We start from the raw sequence: 14,767 nt of genomic DNA, 5'->3' as shown, positions 1-14,767 counted from the left end.
ATTGCAATAGTAAGCATGTTTTCAAGGCCATAATAATTGAAAGTGTAAACATGAAAGTCCCTCAAACTCTCTATTATCTTTTACAGTCAAAGAGGAAAATACATTGTCTGCGGATCAGAAGACCATTTTGTGTACATGTGGAGAACACAGCACGAGTTTTACAAGTTTTCCTCCGCACGACGAGATCGTAATGACTATTACGAGGCCTTTAAGGCCCATAATGCAGTTGTAACCGCCTGTATACTTGCTCCAAACCCTCAACACCTTCTTCCCTCTGATGATACGAACTCTTCACGAAAATGTAAAGAGTTATCTCCCTTGTCAAACTCTTCACCAGTTTCCTCCCTTGGATCTCCTGCTGTTTCCGTGGAGACGAACGCAGAGTTTGTTATTAGTGCCGACCTTGCTGGAAATATTAAAGTGATAAGAGCAAAGTAAACTGTGTTTCATTAGCAGGAATACTTGAATTGTATTCATAAAACAACTTAATATTTAAAAAAAAATGTTTTTGGTAACTTGATTTATTAAATTTGTATGCAATCAAAATTGTTTTGAAAAGGCAATTGCACTGCATTAAATTGAGTAAATTTTGGGAGGGGGCCTGCATAAATTCTCCGGTCGATTCCAATTCTATGTAAAATGAAAGCATTTGATTTCTATTAATCTAATTTGATACCGATAGGAAAGTTGAAGGACAGAAATTTTACTTAATTTAGTAATTTTAAATTTAAGATGATTTATGAATACTGCTCAAGAAGTTGTTGTTTTTTTTGTTGAAGCAAAAGAAATCTGTGAAGTCATACCCTGTGATATTTGGCTAAAAAAGTATGTTTTTTACCACATAACACTTAACAACTTAATAACTTGCAATGCTGACTTAAATAAAATTTGTTTGCCATGGATTCACTGAAAAATCCCTGCTGGATTTTTAAGGAGCATTAATAATGAACTAGTTTTTATTATTTATCATTCTATTGTTAAGTGTTAAGCTGCACTCTCACAGAATGACTGATTTCAGTGATTTGACAATGTTTTTATTTTTTGGCTCAGAATCAGCGGACTTGGGCATCAATGTTTTCAACTCAGTCATACAAGATAACTCACTATAGAACAGATCTCAATTGTGTGGAAAACTGCCCCCAATTTTTTTTTTCTTAAACCATTAATTACAATTTTAGCCATAAAACATCAATTTTCGAACTTATATATTAAAAACTTTGATCTGATCTTTTATCCGCAGTCGTTTGTTTAAGACATCTACGCAAAACTTGGCTCATTCCAAGATGAAAATTAAAAAGTTGTGAAAACGGTCAATCTGTGGGAGTGCAGCTTCAAGTAATGACTAATTTTCCCTTCTGACCTACTCACTAAAGAAAGTGTCGGGTCACTGCAAACCAAGCATTAGTTTAAGGACAGCTTATAGATATAATGTAAGAGGGGACATCCCAGAAGATCAGGCCACCATTGTATTTCACAACTGTATGAGAGATCAGATCAGTTACGTGGTATAAATCAGTAATTGGATTATCTTAAATGAATGAACAAATTTGGTGTACTTTTAAGCCTATTGAAAAACAGTTCTTTTGTGAAACTGGAAATGGTTTGCACAAATGATAGAATGATTGAAGCTTATTGGAAAAATGTTCTTTTGTACAGCTTGATTTTTTTTCAACAATTTTTACTGAAATTTAATCATGACTAGCTTGGAGATGGCTCTCACATGCACATATTTTCTACAATGGCCATACTTAACTTCATATTTCTATTTTACTGTCATTTCTGTGTTCCACTTGTTGATAATGCTATTCATTTTTTGTTGCATGTCTGGGTCTCAAAGAAAGGAGTAAAGTATTGTCCTTGCTGTGGTGTTGACATCGGCACCATTGTGCAAAAACTTTAATCTATGCCAAAACTTGGAAAACTGTTCATTGTGCTGGAATTGAAACTTGGAAAACATGTTGTCAGACGCAATCCATACATGATTAGCAAGGCCCATAAGTCTGGCTTAAATGTTTCTTGAATTACGCTCCTTTTTTAAAATAAAGCGTACAGATAAGTGTATGCATTTGCTCTATGGTGCTCTAGTTATTTGAAAAAGTTATTTGATAAATTTCATTGAATTCTAGCATAATATTTTATACTGCATAGAATTTTAGTATCACAAAATGTTACTTTTTAATGAACTTTAAAACAAAGTTGTATATGGGTTTTATGTCTCCTACTTAGCATGACAAACATACAGGGATCCTGTTTTCTTGTGTTAGTGTAACCCATGGCATTATTTTTTCATGTCCTTTCTTTATCTAGAGTATTTCTTATTTTTAGCTCGACTCTTCGAAGAATGAGGAGAGCTATCCTAGTCACCCGAGCGTCGGCGTAACCACTTATGTCAATGTTTTTGTAAGAGTTTGTGTACCACCTCAAATAATGACATATGGCTTTGAAACTTTGCACACTTGTTCACCATCATGCTCCAACCTGTAGACAGGAGGAGATAACTCTATTAAGCAGTTTGACAAAATTGTGCCCCTTTTTCAACTTAGAATATATGTTAAAGTTTGCGTACCACCTCAAATATTTTCAAAGTCCATTGACATCTGGCTTTGAAACTTTTCACACTTGTTCACCATCATGCCACCAACCTGTACACAGGAGGAGGTAACTCTATCAAGCATTTTGACAAAATTATGCCCCTTTTTCAACTTAGAATTTATGTTAAATGCGTACCACCTCAAATATTTTCAAAGTCCATTGACATCTGGCTTGGAATCTTTCCACGCTTGTTCACCATCATGCCCCCAACCTGTACACAGGAGGAGGTAACTCTATCAAGAATTTTACAAAATTATGCCCCTTTTTACTTAGAATTTACATTAAAGTTTGCGCACCACCTCAACTATTTTCCAATTCAGTTTATGTAAATATCTCAGCACATCAAGTATTGCATTGAAATTTAATCTAACAGTGATCCATGCATGTTTCGCCAAAACTTTTCAATCCATACACCGAAAAGCGGCGGAATAGTCGAGCGGGCTGTCTCTGTGACAGCTCTTAAATAAGATTTCTTTATTCTTATTTCTTTTCAATTTTCATTGTTTCTTGTTTAATGATAAAATATTGTGAAAAAAGATTGTTCGTAACTGATTCAACTTTAACAGTTTGTCTGTGAGTGAACATTATGAATATATTCTTAACAAACATACATTTTTTAGGTTCAATGGCATCTTTCTTTTTATGGTATATAGTTTTGTCTGTATAATTACTAATCTGTTATACATGCAATCTGTACTTTCTATTTACATGTTAAACAAAAATATACTATTTAGTCTGGTATAAGGTTTATAAAGTTTTTGTTCAAATTGCAATGTCCCAGTGATGTACTGTATGGAAAAGATTTGTGTCTCGATCAATATGATGCTCAAATCAGTTTGCTACTGCCCTAAAAGATTACATGATTTGTTTAACTTTGTTAAGAATGTCCTCGTGCTTTGGTTTGTCCAGAGTTATCATGTGACTAGTAAGTCTCTCAATTAGTTTAACAGTTATAGATATACGAATTTAGGGTGGTTCCGCATTATGCTAATTGACTTCCAAAAATTATTTTAACCGAATGAAATTATAGGAAATAGTCATTCAGATTTAATAATTGTTTTGATTCAATTTTTGATAAATGTCAGTTTCACAAAATTGAGCATATTAGTATTGCTATACAGGAGAAGGAAATTTCTAAACGGATTGTTTTATTTGCATGTCTAGAACTTGAATCATGTAGAAATATATTCAGATATAGGAGTTATTATTTATGCCAACATGTGGTTGTTTATTTTTCCGTTTTTAAACCATTAATTAGTCATCAGCAGGGAGCTGCACTCAATAACCAACTTCCATTGAACTTGAAATTAAGATTGGAAACTCAGTGTTTTGATTGGCCTGTATATTTAGCTGACCAATAGGCTGAATGGAAGCACTGAGGCATGTCTAAGTATAAGGATAATATCAATGTTGCATACTGGCCTTGATGCAGCTTAATGGCTTGGTTAACTAATACCCATAACTCTCTTTGTATTGGCGCAGATGTCTCTAAACTAGACTGCTTACATGTGTAAACCACTGATTTTTCCACTTTGATGGGGGATTTGGTTAGAAGCTCATTATGATTTCATCAGAATTTGATGATCCTTTTGGCAGATAAAGGAACATTTACAGTAAAATATACAGAACAGAACAGAATATTTATTTAGATACAAGCTTATGATCATCAAAATAAAGCAAAATATAATTGTGAGAAAGGGCATTATTTTCCCAAAATGTTAATACCGGGTACATTTTCCTATACCAGTGCTCCAGCCAGGATTTGAAAAGAGCAGGGTGCTTTTGATTTGCTTTGAATGAGCCTTAATGGGGCACTTGCAAGGGTCAATGTTCAATTCTTATTGTGTATGTATTGTTTCTACTTTCAATACTAATAGTTTGTTATAAATATATTGGCTGTTATCTTTAGTTTTAAAATTATGTTTATTTTTTATTTGTATACTTATTTCTGAAAATTGACTTGAGAATATGTCCAATAAATATCAAACATAGTTCAAAATTTAACATAAACCAGGTTGTATGCAATTGTGGCTCTGTCAAACATTAAAGGCATATCAGGGTGTAGTAAGAAGGCATCCAGGGGCAGAAAAGGGGTTGAAGGGCTCTCCCCCCTGCTATTTAGGCCTAGCTGGAACACTGCTATACTATTATTTCAAATTGTTTTTTTTTTCAGAAGGGTAAAAATACATTTTCTTCTACTATAAGTTCAAATTGTGACATATTGATAACATGTTTAACAATTATTATAAGTATATGTCTTATGGTAAACAAAGTGCAATATTTCTTGTTCAACATGACTTTATATTTATATTTTATAATAAACTGAACTTAACTCAGACTGTTGTGTTGTTTTACATGAAGAAAATTATCCAAAACAAATATATAAATCCATAGGCAAGTTATTCACTTAGGGCTATTCCAGTAAAACATATAATAACCGAGGGGGGGGGAGGCAATTATTTTCATAGTATATGAATGGGTGTCTTTTTTTCGCTAATTTTGACCCCAACAAGTTAAAATTTGCTTCTGTAGGGGGGGGGGGTATATTCTAAAAATGCCTTTCCTTCCCCTGGGGAATGTTTAAATGGATTAGCCCTGAATCATTTTGGTTTGTTTCCTCAATGGCTTTTGCTGTGTTTAAGCTGTTTGAATCAGTAATTAAACTGGTTGATTATTCAGAATTTTGTTAAAGTGAACCACCTTCATAGACGTCATCATTGTAATCTGTCAAATCTTTCCGAAAGTTTCATGATAATTTTCAGATCTACAAATTGTGAGACTACTGTTTGAGTGTTTGTTTTATTAGATATACAAACACATAAAACTATTTCACTTAAAAGTTAACAATATTGCAGTTATAACAATGTTGTTTAACCTTAGTTAACCTCTAAACATTTGGCCAAATATTAATTATCTTTTTGGGAATGTATGTTGAATTAGTTTATTCATATAATACTTAAAATTGGGAAATATCTTAGTAAAGGAATTCATCTTAATATTATTATGAAATATGCATTATACAGGAAGTTAAAATCTAGTTTTATGATTGGGTTTAAAATGACCTAGATATTATAAGGAAAAACATTACATCATGGGGTATATTCACCTATATTGTGATTTATAAAGGTATTTTTTTAATGAAAGACTTCCTGCAAACATTTTGAACCTCGCTAATTTTGCCTTTATGAATTTTGGAGGATCATCAATATTCATTCAAGCTGTCAGCAGACAAGCTATACCGGGTATTGTATTTGCTTCAAATTGTACACAACCTAACACAATTTATTTAAGATTATATCTCGATTTTATTTGATCCTCCGGTATATCATGTCTTATTGTTTGTTTACGGCCACAATAGCATTGGCAGATATTTGAGATAAGGGAGGTTGAAAAAAGGATATGTTGAAATAACGCAAATGTTATATCATTTGGTATAATGTAATACAATTACATTTCTATTGAAAATCAATCCTTGAATGAATTGATAGTCCATGTAAATTAATAAAATCTGTTTTATTTCGGGGGTTTTAGTCATATTTCATAGAATGGGGATTGTAAGCTCGTCTGCTTACCGAAGAAAAAAAAAGACAAATGACTTAGCTTTGATGTCAGCCTTGCTGTGCAAACACTTAAACCCTGGCTACAACTAAAAAACCCATTCAAGATATTTCAATGAAACTTGGTATACATGTTGCTTGGGTCAATACACTTACATGTTGCCAGGCCCATAACTCTGGCCTTAATTAGTGTCGAGTTATGCCCCTTATTGACTGTGAAGAAAACAGACAAGAGTTTGCGTTCGTTTCGTGCTGCTCTTGTTATCTCAAACTATAAATGATATAACACTTCTTATTAAGGCGTAGAAAATATGTTTGTTTCTGGTTTGTCGATCTCCCCCTTTTTAGCTGCAACACTAGACAGGTTTTTATTGCCTTGAGAAATAGTTTGGGGAATTTCATTTGTTTGATTTTAGTCTATTAAAAGTTAAAAATGTGTTAACGGCCTTAAACAGTACCAGCAATGATAATACTGAGTGTGTCAATGTTCTAAAGCATTAAACCTTTAGTTTTTGGTAGCAGAAAAATAAAATAAATAAAGTTTGGCGATTTTTTTTCTTCCAAAAAACAAACATTTATCGACCTACCTACCCTATCTTTTGGATATGAAACCTGAAACAAACATATTAATTCTTTCGGTCTAAAATAGATCAAATCTCCAAACACAATAATGACACTTTGATCCAAGCCGGCATCCTGAAGCACACAGGCATTTAAAGCATTTAATCTCCAGACATGAACAATATTATGTGTTTCATTTAACTCTTGTGAATTTTTCACAATTTCAATTTAAAACATATTTGCTTTGTAATTCTGTATCGATATTCGAAATTGATTGCAACATTAAACACAGCTTATCCACAGTGCAGCAAGCCAATAGGGTCTGGTATTGTAATTCTGTTTAAGCTGTTCGTGTGTCAATACTTTGGTTTTAAACCCCAATATTAAGAATATACTTTTTTCTAACCAATATTTAGTATCGATGTGCTATTATATTGACAATCGTTATCTGAAACACTGGACTACTGTGTTTAGTTTAGACATGTGAAGTATCCTGGTTTTACACTTCAACGTGGAATTTTGCTTACTTGGAGGTATTTTCAGTGGTGTTACTAAATTGATTCATATAATTAAGGCATTTAGTAAAGACAAGTGAACTATCTTGGATGTATTAAAATGTGGATGTTTCATCTAATTTGGAGGTATTTATATATCATTTTTAAGCCACAGTAATTCAGTAATGATTTCCGCTAAAATCGGTGATTTTTTTATTTATTTTTTAATACTGCACGTGCCTAATTTTGACAAGTGCATATAGATGAAACATTTCAATAACGTTTTAATAAAATTCTGAACATTACAAGGAATGGATGAAGCTAAATAACTTATTATTGAATCTACTGTCACAATATTGTCATTGAACGCTATACAAATAGTAGCCTTTATATATGGGTTTTATCAATTAATAGCTATGTGGCTACAAATTCCACTGTCTAAAATCGCCAAAATATCAAGAATCATATGCTTCATTTTGTTTTGATAATTAGTAATGAGTTTAACGTCATAATGCATTAAAAGTAAAACCAAAGAGTTTAACATCAGCCTTTATTAAGCCGGTATAATTCGACTGGGTGGGAGGGGGGGGGGGGGGTCAAAGAAAAGGTATTGTGTGCAACAATTTTCAGCTGAGCTATAACACCAAAACCGTATGAATGATTATCAAATAAAACGCTGTCCAGACTGAGAGACAAACGCACGTGCATAACAAGGCCTACATCTCTTTAACTAATTGTTGAGCTATTCCCCGTACTCGACCGGGCACGAAAAAAAGAAGCAGACGAACGTTGTTGTTCGCATCGTGGCAAAGACGGACCGCAAGAATGAGCGTTCAGGGATACTCTTTTTTTTCATTAATTTGACATTTCTTACGTATCCCTGTCTCGAGTCTGCCATAGTCATTTAATCGTTAAACGACTCGTTGACGGCCATTTAGGTGGACTATAGTAAGGATGGTATTGCTGTGCGTGATTGTGTTGTGATCCTGGAGTTATACATGCATGGAACCAGGTTTAAAACGTTCCAAATCAATAAAAAGATAATATTGTTTCTTCAGATTTTTTCGTAAGTAAACGATACATGCAGAAACAAAATATGTCCCCATTAAAGTTCATAAACACTCGTGAAGTAAACTAATGTTAATCAAATACTTTGTTCAAAATCTTGGATTTAAGATCTTAGATCCGACGCGATGACTATTTTAGTGTATTACCGCATACAGTCCAGTAATTTTAAGCCAGTAATTGGCACATTGCATCGAGGGGCAATGATAATGCTAAATTTTGCAAATTCATTTAATTAAATTAAATTTTGTCAATGGTGTTAATACTGGCAGCCTATGTGCATTTTTTTAAGTTGTTTTGAATTACCTTGCCAAATAGTTTAATAAATTCTCAACGTGTATTTACATGTGACAAATGGTATTGACAGACAGATAAAGACACAGCTCTGTAAACACAAACAGGGACTTGTTTTCTACACTTGAGCCCAGGCCTTGAGAAATCTCTCCTGGGTTCGAAACCGTTCGGAGTACATTATAAATTATTATATAGAAAAACGTTTTTTTTTTTGTGAACAAGTCTATTCAAAATCTATCAAGAATCAAATTTCATGATTTATTTAACATTCTATTGAATAAAATCGACTTTTAATTGCATCATGCAATTTAAAAACGGTTAAGAAAGTCATTAAAACGATTTTCATGCTGCGATATTTTATTCTTCATACAGTGCTTAAAGCTAGCTTGTCCTTTTCAATAAGCGTATTCATTGATTTAGCAAAACGTTTATCGGAATAAAAGTTAATTTCATTGATTGACCTGCCTGGTACGCGTTTGTCAGCGCTATTTAATTAATATGCACTAAGGCGTAAATGGCTGGTCTCACACACACCCCACCCCCACCCCCCCCCCAAAAATAATAAATAAATAAATAAAAATAAAATAAAATTGAATGAATGAAAAAATCAAAATAGACTAAAAATAAATAAATAAATAAAATAAACCAAGGGCACGTAGGTCCGAAAAAGTGCTTTTGTTTTATTAGGCAAATTTTGTTACTTGTGATTTTTCTGTCACCGAAAACTATAAAATATATGCTAAAGAACTTGTAGACGAACAGAAGTAGCATCACTGGTATTGTTTAAGCCAAACAAACAACTTCATTTTTATCTTTTAAAAGATAAAGAATGAAAACAAATGACATTTATATTTGTTTTGTGTAAGTACATAATTCCAAACTTTTTTAAGTGGTCTACATTTCTTTCGTGTAAACTACCAGCCAGCCACTGTTTGTATGTATCGCTTCACCTGATTGAAATCAATAACGCCTCACTGCTGATCAACTGAAATAAATGTATCGGAACTCTTGAAAAACTGCCTTGTCATTAGACAACATAAAATGGTGACCACTAAATACATCTAGAGCCTATCGGAAAACATTTATTGATGCACAACAGCAAATTAATAATTTTAATGCATTTTTTATGTTTAACTCCTTTGATTTGAATGGTCAAAACGAACAGACATGCAGTTTATGAAAAGATGAAAAATCTTAAACTTTCATTATAATATAAATGGGGTTTTCAATTAACAGCTACGTGGCCACAAATTACCTTGTTAAGAAAGCTCACAACGGTATTGCACTCCATGCTGTGACGTTTCGGCGTTTTACATGACCATGTTTTGAGGGTATTTTTGGCGCTTGTTAACTGGGGAATATGTGGGAATACTCCCTAGCAGCCTGTATCAATGAGATCTTTGTCGTAAATCTTACGCTGGTTGAGAGTGCCGGGGAACACGTGCAAGGTGACGTGAAGAATATATGAGATAAATAACGCCAAAAACGTAAACGAGATTCCGCAAGATGTTTACGACCTATAGCCTTACGATCTTTATTGAGAAGATGTCCAGACCGAGTGGCTTACTCTGTCTAGGTAGAATTCCACATAACCTATCACGAGTTATACTTTCACTGGGACCAACGTCTGGTGTCGTCGTTCAAGGTGCTTTATTGAGAATACAAATGTTAGTCTGTAATCGGGAGTTTGCGTTTCGTTAGTGAGACCAGTTCTATTCACTTCTCATTATTTTTTTCACGGCCTAACTTCTCAAAATATTCACCAGGGCTTCACTTTTCATAATATTCACCAGGGCCTCACTTTTCATAATATTCACCAGGGCCTCACTTTTCATAATAATCACCAGGGCCTCACTTTTCATAATATTCACCAGGGCGTCACTTTTCAAAAATATACATCATGACCTCACTTCTCAAAACATTTACCAGGGCCCCACTTTTTATAATATTCACCAGGGCCTCACTACTCAAAAACTTCGTCATGGCCTCACTTTTCATAATACTCACCAGGACATCACTTTGGCCTTACTTCTCATAATATTCACCAGGGCCTTACTTCTCATAATATTCACCAGGCCCTCACTAATCTTAATATTCACCATGCCCTCACTATACATAATATTCACCAGGGCCTCACTGCTCATAATATTCGCGACGGCCTCATGTTTCATAATCCATGTATTCACAGGACCTCGCTTCTTAAAATATTCATTTAAGCCCCATTCTTAAAACAATATGCAGCAGGGCATCACTTCTTGAAAATATTCACCAAGTTCTCACTCACTGCTCATAATATTCATTGGCATTTCAACTTACCCAATAAATGACGTATAGACCAATTTATAAAATCACCAATCCTCGATTGTGACCGAATATCAATAGATGAAGGGGTTTAAGACAGACAAGACAGACAAGATAAAAAAACTCTGACGTACTTCACCGCATTTTCTTGTATTCAAGTTCCAAACCTTAAAATCCTTTGAAAATTGTCTGACAGAAAGTTATACCTTAAATCCCATTTTCCTTTCAATATTATTTTATAGGTGTCATTCTGATAACTTGAAGCATTTGACGTTGACGTTGTAGGCCAACCATGTGTCATATGTAATCATCTAACCATAATGGACCGATTGTTAAAAACTTAGTTAAAGTTAACAACGTGAATAACGTCAGCGTTGTTAACTGTTAAACGTGAAATACTGTGAAATCATTAATGTTAATTTAAGATCCCACGAAATATAGACCCTTTATTCACTTTTTCAACTGCCATGTTATGTACATACTAGTTTATTCGTTACAGAAGTCGCAGTATACAGCGTTTATTCCTGTATATTTTACTATTGATCATTGTTTTGTTAATATAGTATATCTGCCTTGAACAAATAATAAACCAAATCAATTAAATGTGTTTTTATGAACCAAATGACAGAAGCACGTGTTTAAACGTGTGCTGTTAATAAAAATCTCCAGGTTTAGGTTACACACCACTATTGTTATTCCCTATATAATTCAATGTAAAATTATAATTTTCAGACAACATTTAAAGGCATTTCGAGCGAATGCAGGCTATGATAACCACATATATTCTTAAAGTACAAGCTTAAAATTACCTTTTAAGCCAATAAAAAAGGGGGGTCAAGTTATTCCTAAGAAAAATCACTCCACTTGAAAAACAAACTCTAAATATTGCACCGTCCGCCATGACAGATCTTCCAAAATGACCTTTCAACTTTAGGGCAGCGGTTTATGCTTTAATCTCTACTCTAAATGATAAATCAAGCAAGAATAGATACTTAAGGTATAAAAGTTTCAGGAATAATGATAGTTTTGATTTACAGTGTATTGAGCATGTGAAAACATGTCTATCAATCATAAGAACATTTTTTATTGAGAATTTTCCACACAACGGAAGTACATATGACGTAATGGTGACGTCATTCCTTTATAAGATGTCCGTGATGAGTGTTGGTACTCGATTTTTTATTTAATGAAATAATTAATCGATTAAATTGGAGGTTACTGAGTACAAAGTACAACACAACGCATTCAATATATTTATTAAACAAAAACGTGTGAATAAATATTGAAATGATCTTGTTTACTCAAATATACGCACCTTTTCGGTGCAAAATTCTTAATTGGTATTCAATGGCTTCCACTATCTGTATTTATGATTAGGGTACATCTTCTTTTATGACCTTAATTCCCAATCAAATAGATAATTGACATGGGTAAATGCACTAATTGGCATCTCGTACCACTTTCGTGAGTGTCATAAACCGTGTGACGTAGAAGACGGAAATCAAGGGCCAGCGCGTGGAGATTATGCAGACGATCGCATATTCATTTTTTTTTCAAAAATGAAAAACCACGAATTCAAGTACCCACGAAATTGTATTTTTTCGGCAAACCACGAAATTTCATGCCAACGAATATAAATGATTTCACAGAAGTGTATGATGTGTTCACATATTTATATACGAACAAGTACATCTGAAACACTTGTCCTGAATATTGTTAGAGATACAGCAGATCACACTTGTAGCCATTCATCTTCAAGAGCAATGCAGTTTTGAGGGTTAACAACGGCGAAGTTAACATCGTTCTGAAAAATCGGCACATTAGATAGTTAGAGGTTAATATACTACCCCGGTGTGCCGTCTGTCCATAATGGCATTATGGACAGACGGCACACCGGCGCCGTTTTTTAACTTTTTTATTGCATAATTATGTTTTATTCATTTCATAAGAAAAACAAAACATCTCCTTTACTCTACAATAAATATTCATTGATTGTTTAATTGGACAATTATCAAATATCGCACCGATTGACCTACGTAGCTATTGTATTCGTGACGTCATCAGAGTCATTGTTTTCTGGGTCAAAATAGTTTGGTGTGGAATGATAAATACTGGATAAATTTAAGATATTTCCTAAGGTAAGGTCACTTCAAATATAGATATGCTATATATCTATAGTATGTTTAAGCAACATCAAAATCACACCACCACGTGTTTGTGTTTTAATGAATATTATTTGAAATTGTATTATTTGGTGATTTTTAAACAACAAAAATGGATGACTAAAAATTGTCGATTTTTTTGGCAACTGTCAATGCAGAACTTGGAGTTATATAAATGTAAGGTACGATCATGTGATGCAAAACGCCACTGCTTGGTTTATGTATCATTTGGTCGTGGATTACACTAGACATCGTTTACTTATACTGGTACTGAAAATGGCAGTGGAAATGATGGTACAAAAGGATGTATCAGACAGATATAAGCAAACTGTACAGTAAGGTAAGATTTCGTTAACATCGATAAATTACTCGCTAAATAGAGACTTGCCATGCAAGCAACCTTTCTCCGGCCATGTTTGCGTTATTTATTACGTCGAACTCTGCGGTTACCTGTTCAGGTGCGCGATTTACCGGAAGTAGTCTCATTATGGATTTTTGGCACACCTCGAGGTGTGCCGATTATGGATAATTGGCACACCAGACATTACAGCGGTGAAACCCGGTCCGTATTGACCCTCTTTCGGCCTAAAAAGTTACTATATATAGTAACATATGCAACAACTAACCATAATGGACCGATTGTTTAGAACTTTGTTAACGTTAACAACGTGAATAACGTCATCGTTGTTAACTGTTAAACGTGAATAGTTATGATATGCTCACATATTTATATATAAACAATTACAGCTGAAACAGTTGTCCTGAATATCGTTAGAAATACACCAGATCACAAGTGTAGCACTCAATTTCAAGAGCAATACTGAATTGAAGGTTAACAACGGCGAAGTTAACAACGGCGAAGTTAACAACGTTCTGAAAAATCGGTACATTAGGCAGTGCGTTTTAATGCAGGCGCGTAGCTAGAGCCAATTTGGGATTACGCAGATCGATGCCGGACATAATATTGACTCCTTCATCCCATAACCTATTCTACGCCCCCGCTCCCCCACCCCTCCGCCCCCGTCCCCTTCGGTTTTTATTTCGAATTCGGGGGGTTTGGTATGACAAAAACTTCGACATGTCAAAATTTCATTACGCAACTGCGTATAACAGTCATCTACGCGCATGTTATGTAATTCAATTTAAAGGCTCACATAATTAACATTCAACTTCAGTTCCTGTATCTGTTAATTGGTTATATCAGTACAAATATGCCTTTTGTTGGAGCTGCACAAAATGCACATAAAAAGTATATCAAATAAATACAGTCACTGGAAGCCCAAAATTATCGAAGATAAAATAAAACCTCTGTCTCTGTCAGGCATATAACGTATGTCCAGACATGTTCCAGACAAAAACGTCATCAACCACAAAACCTTGGAGTTTTTGGAATTAGTCTTAAATCTTGACATTTCTGTGCTTATATATTACCCACTTTGTCAATGTTTGTTCATATTGGCTTAACACGGAAGGTCATTCAAACACAGTTTAAGAACATACCAAATCCACGTGGATTACGATTGGATTATTGAAGTGAACGAGAGAAATGACGACCTGCATTTTTTATGGAGTTTATTTTGCTTGGTCAATATGATTATCAACTTCTGATAAATTATAAGTAAACATTAAGAAGACTTAAATATGGATATTAGACTAAATTTTCAAGGACACATTGGCTATTAAGGTGGACTATTGTAACAATCAAATATACCGTCGAATGTACATATAATTAACCATCTGG

The 14,767-nt window shown here is 34.0% G+C and overlaps 2 protein-coding genes across 8 annotated transcripts in view; both read left to right on the top strand.

Annotated features, from left to right (window-relative positions):
* LOC128219926 (WD repeat-containing protein 44-like) overlaps positions 1-4,930 on the top strand; it is a 39,341-nt gene extending 34,411 nt beyond the window's left edge. For all 3 annotated transcript variants that reach the window (XM_052928105.1, XM_052928106.1, XM_052928104.1), the window contains one exon: positions 87-4,930. In XM_052928105.1, the coding sequence (XP_052784065.1) occupies positions 87-438 (352 nt within the window). In that variant the 3' untranslated portion in view covers positions 439-4,930. The remainder of the gene's footprint in view (positions 1-86) is intronic.
* A 1,912-nt stretch (positions 4,931-6,842) lies between these two features.
* Positions 6,843-14,767, top strand: part of LOC128219927 (uncharacterized) — a 28,628-nt gene continuing 20,703 nt past the window's right edge. The window contains exon 1 of one of the 5 annotated variants that reach the window (XM_052928110.1): positions 6,843-7,243. The gene's annotated coding sequence lies outside the window, so the exon portion shown is untranslated. Of the gene's footprint in view, positions 7,352-14,767 lie in introns of all 5 variants that reach the window. The other 4 variants (XM_052928107.1, XM_052928111.1, XM_052928109.1 and 1 more) reach the window with 4 other exon arrangements.

This window comes from Mya arenaria, chromosome 15, assembly GCF_026914265.1.
Source record: "Mya arenaria isolate MELC-2E11 chromosome 15, ASM2691426v1".
Classification (NCBI taxonomy): domain Eukaryota; kingdom Metazoa; phylum Mollusca; class Bivalvia; order Myida; family Myidae; genus Mya; species Mya arenaria.
The sequence above is the reverse complement of the archived record's forward strand: the minus strand, read 5'-3'. Positions and strand labels throughout refer to the sequence as shown.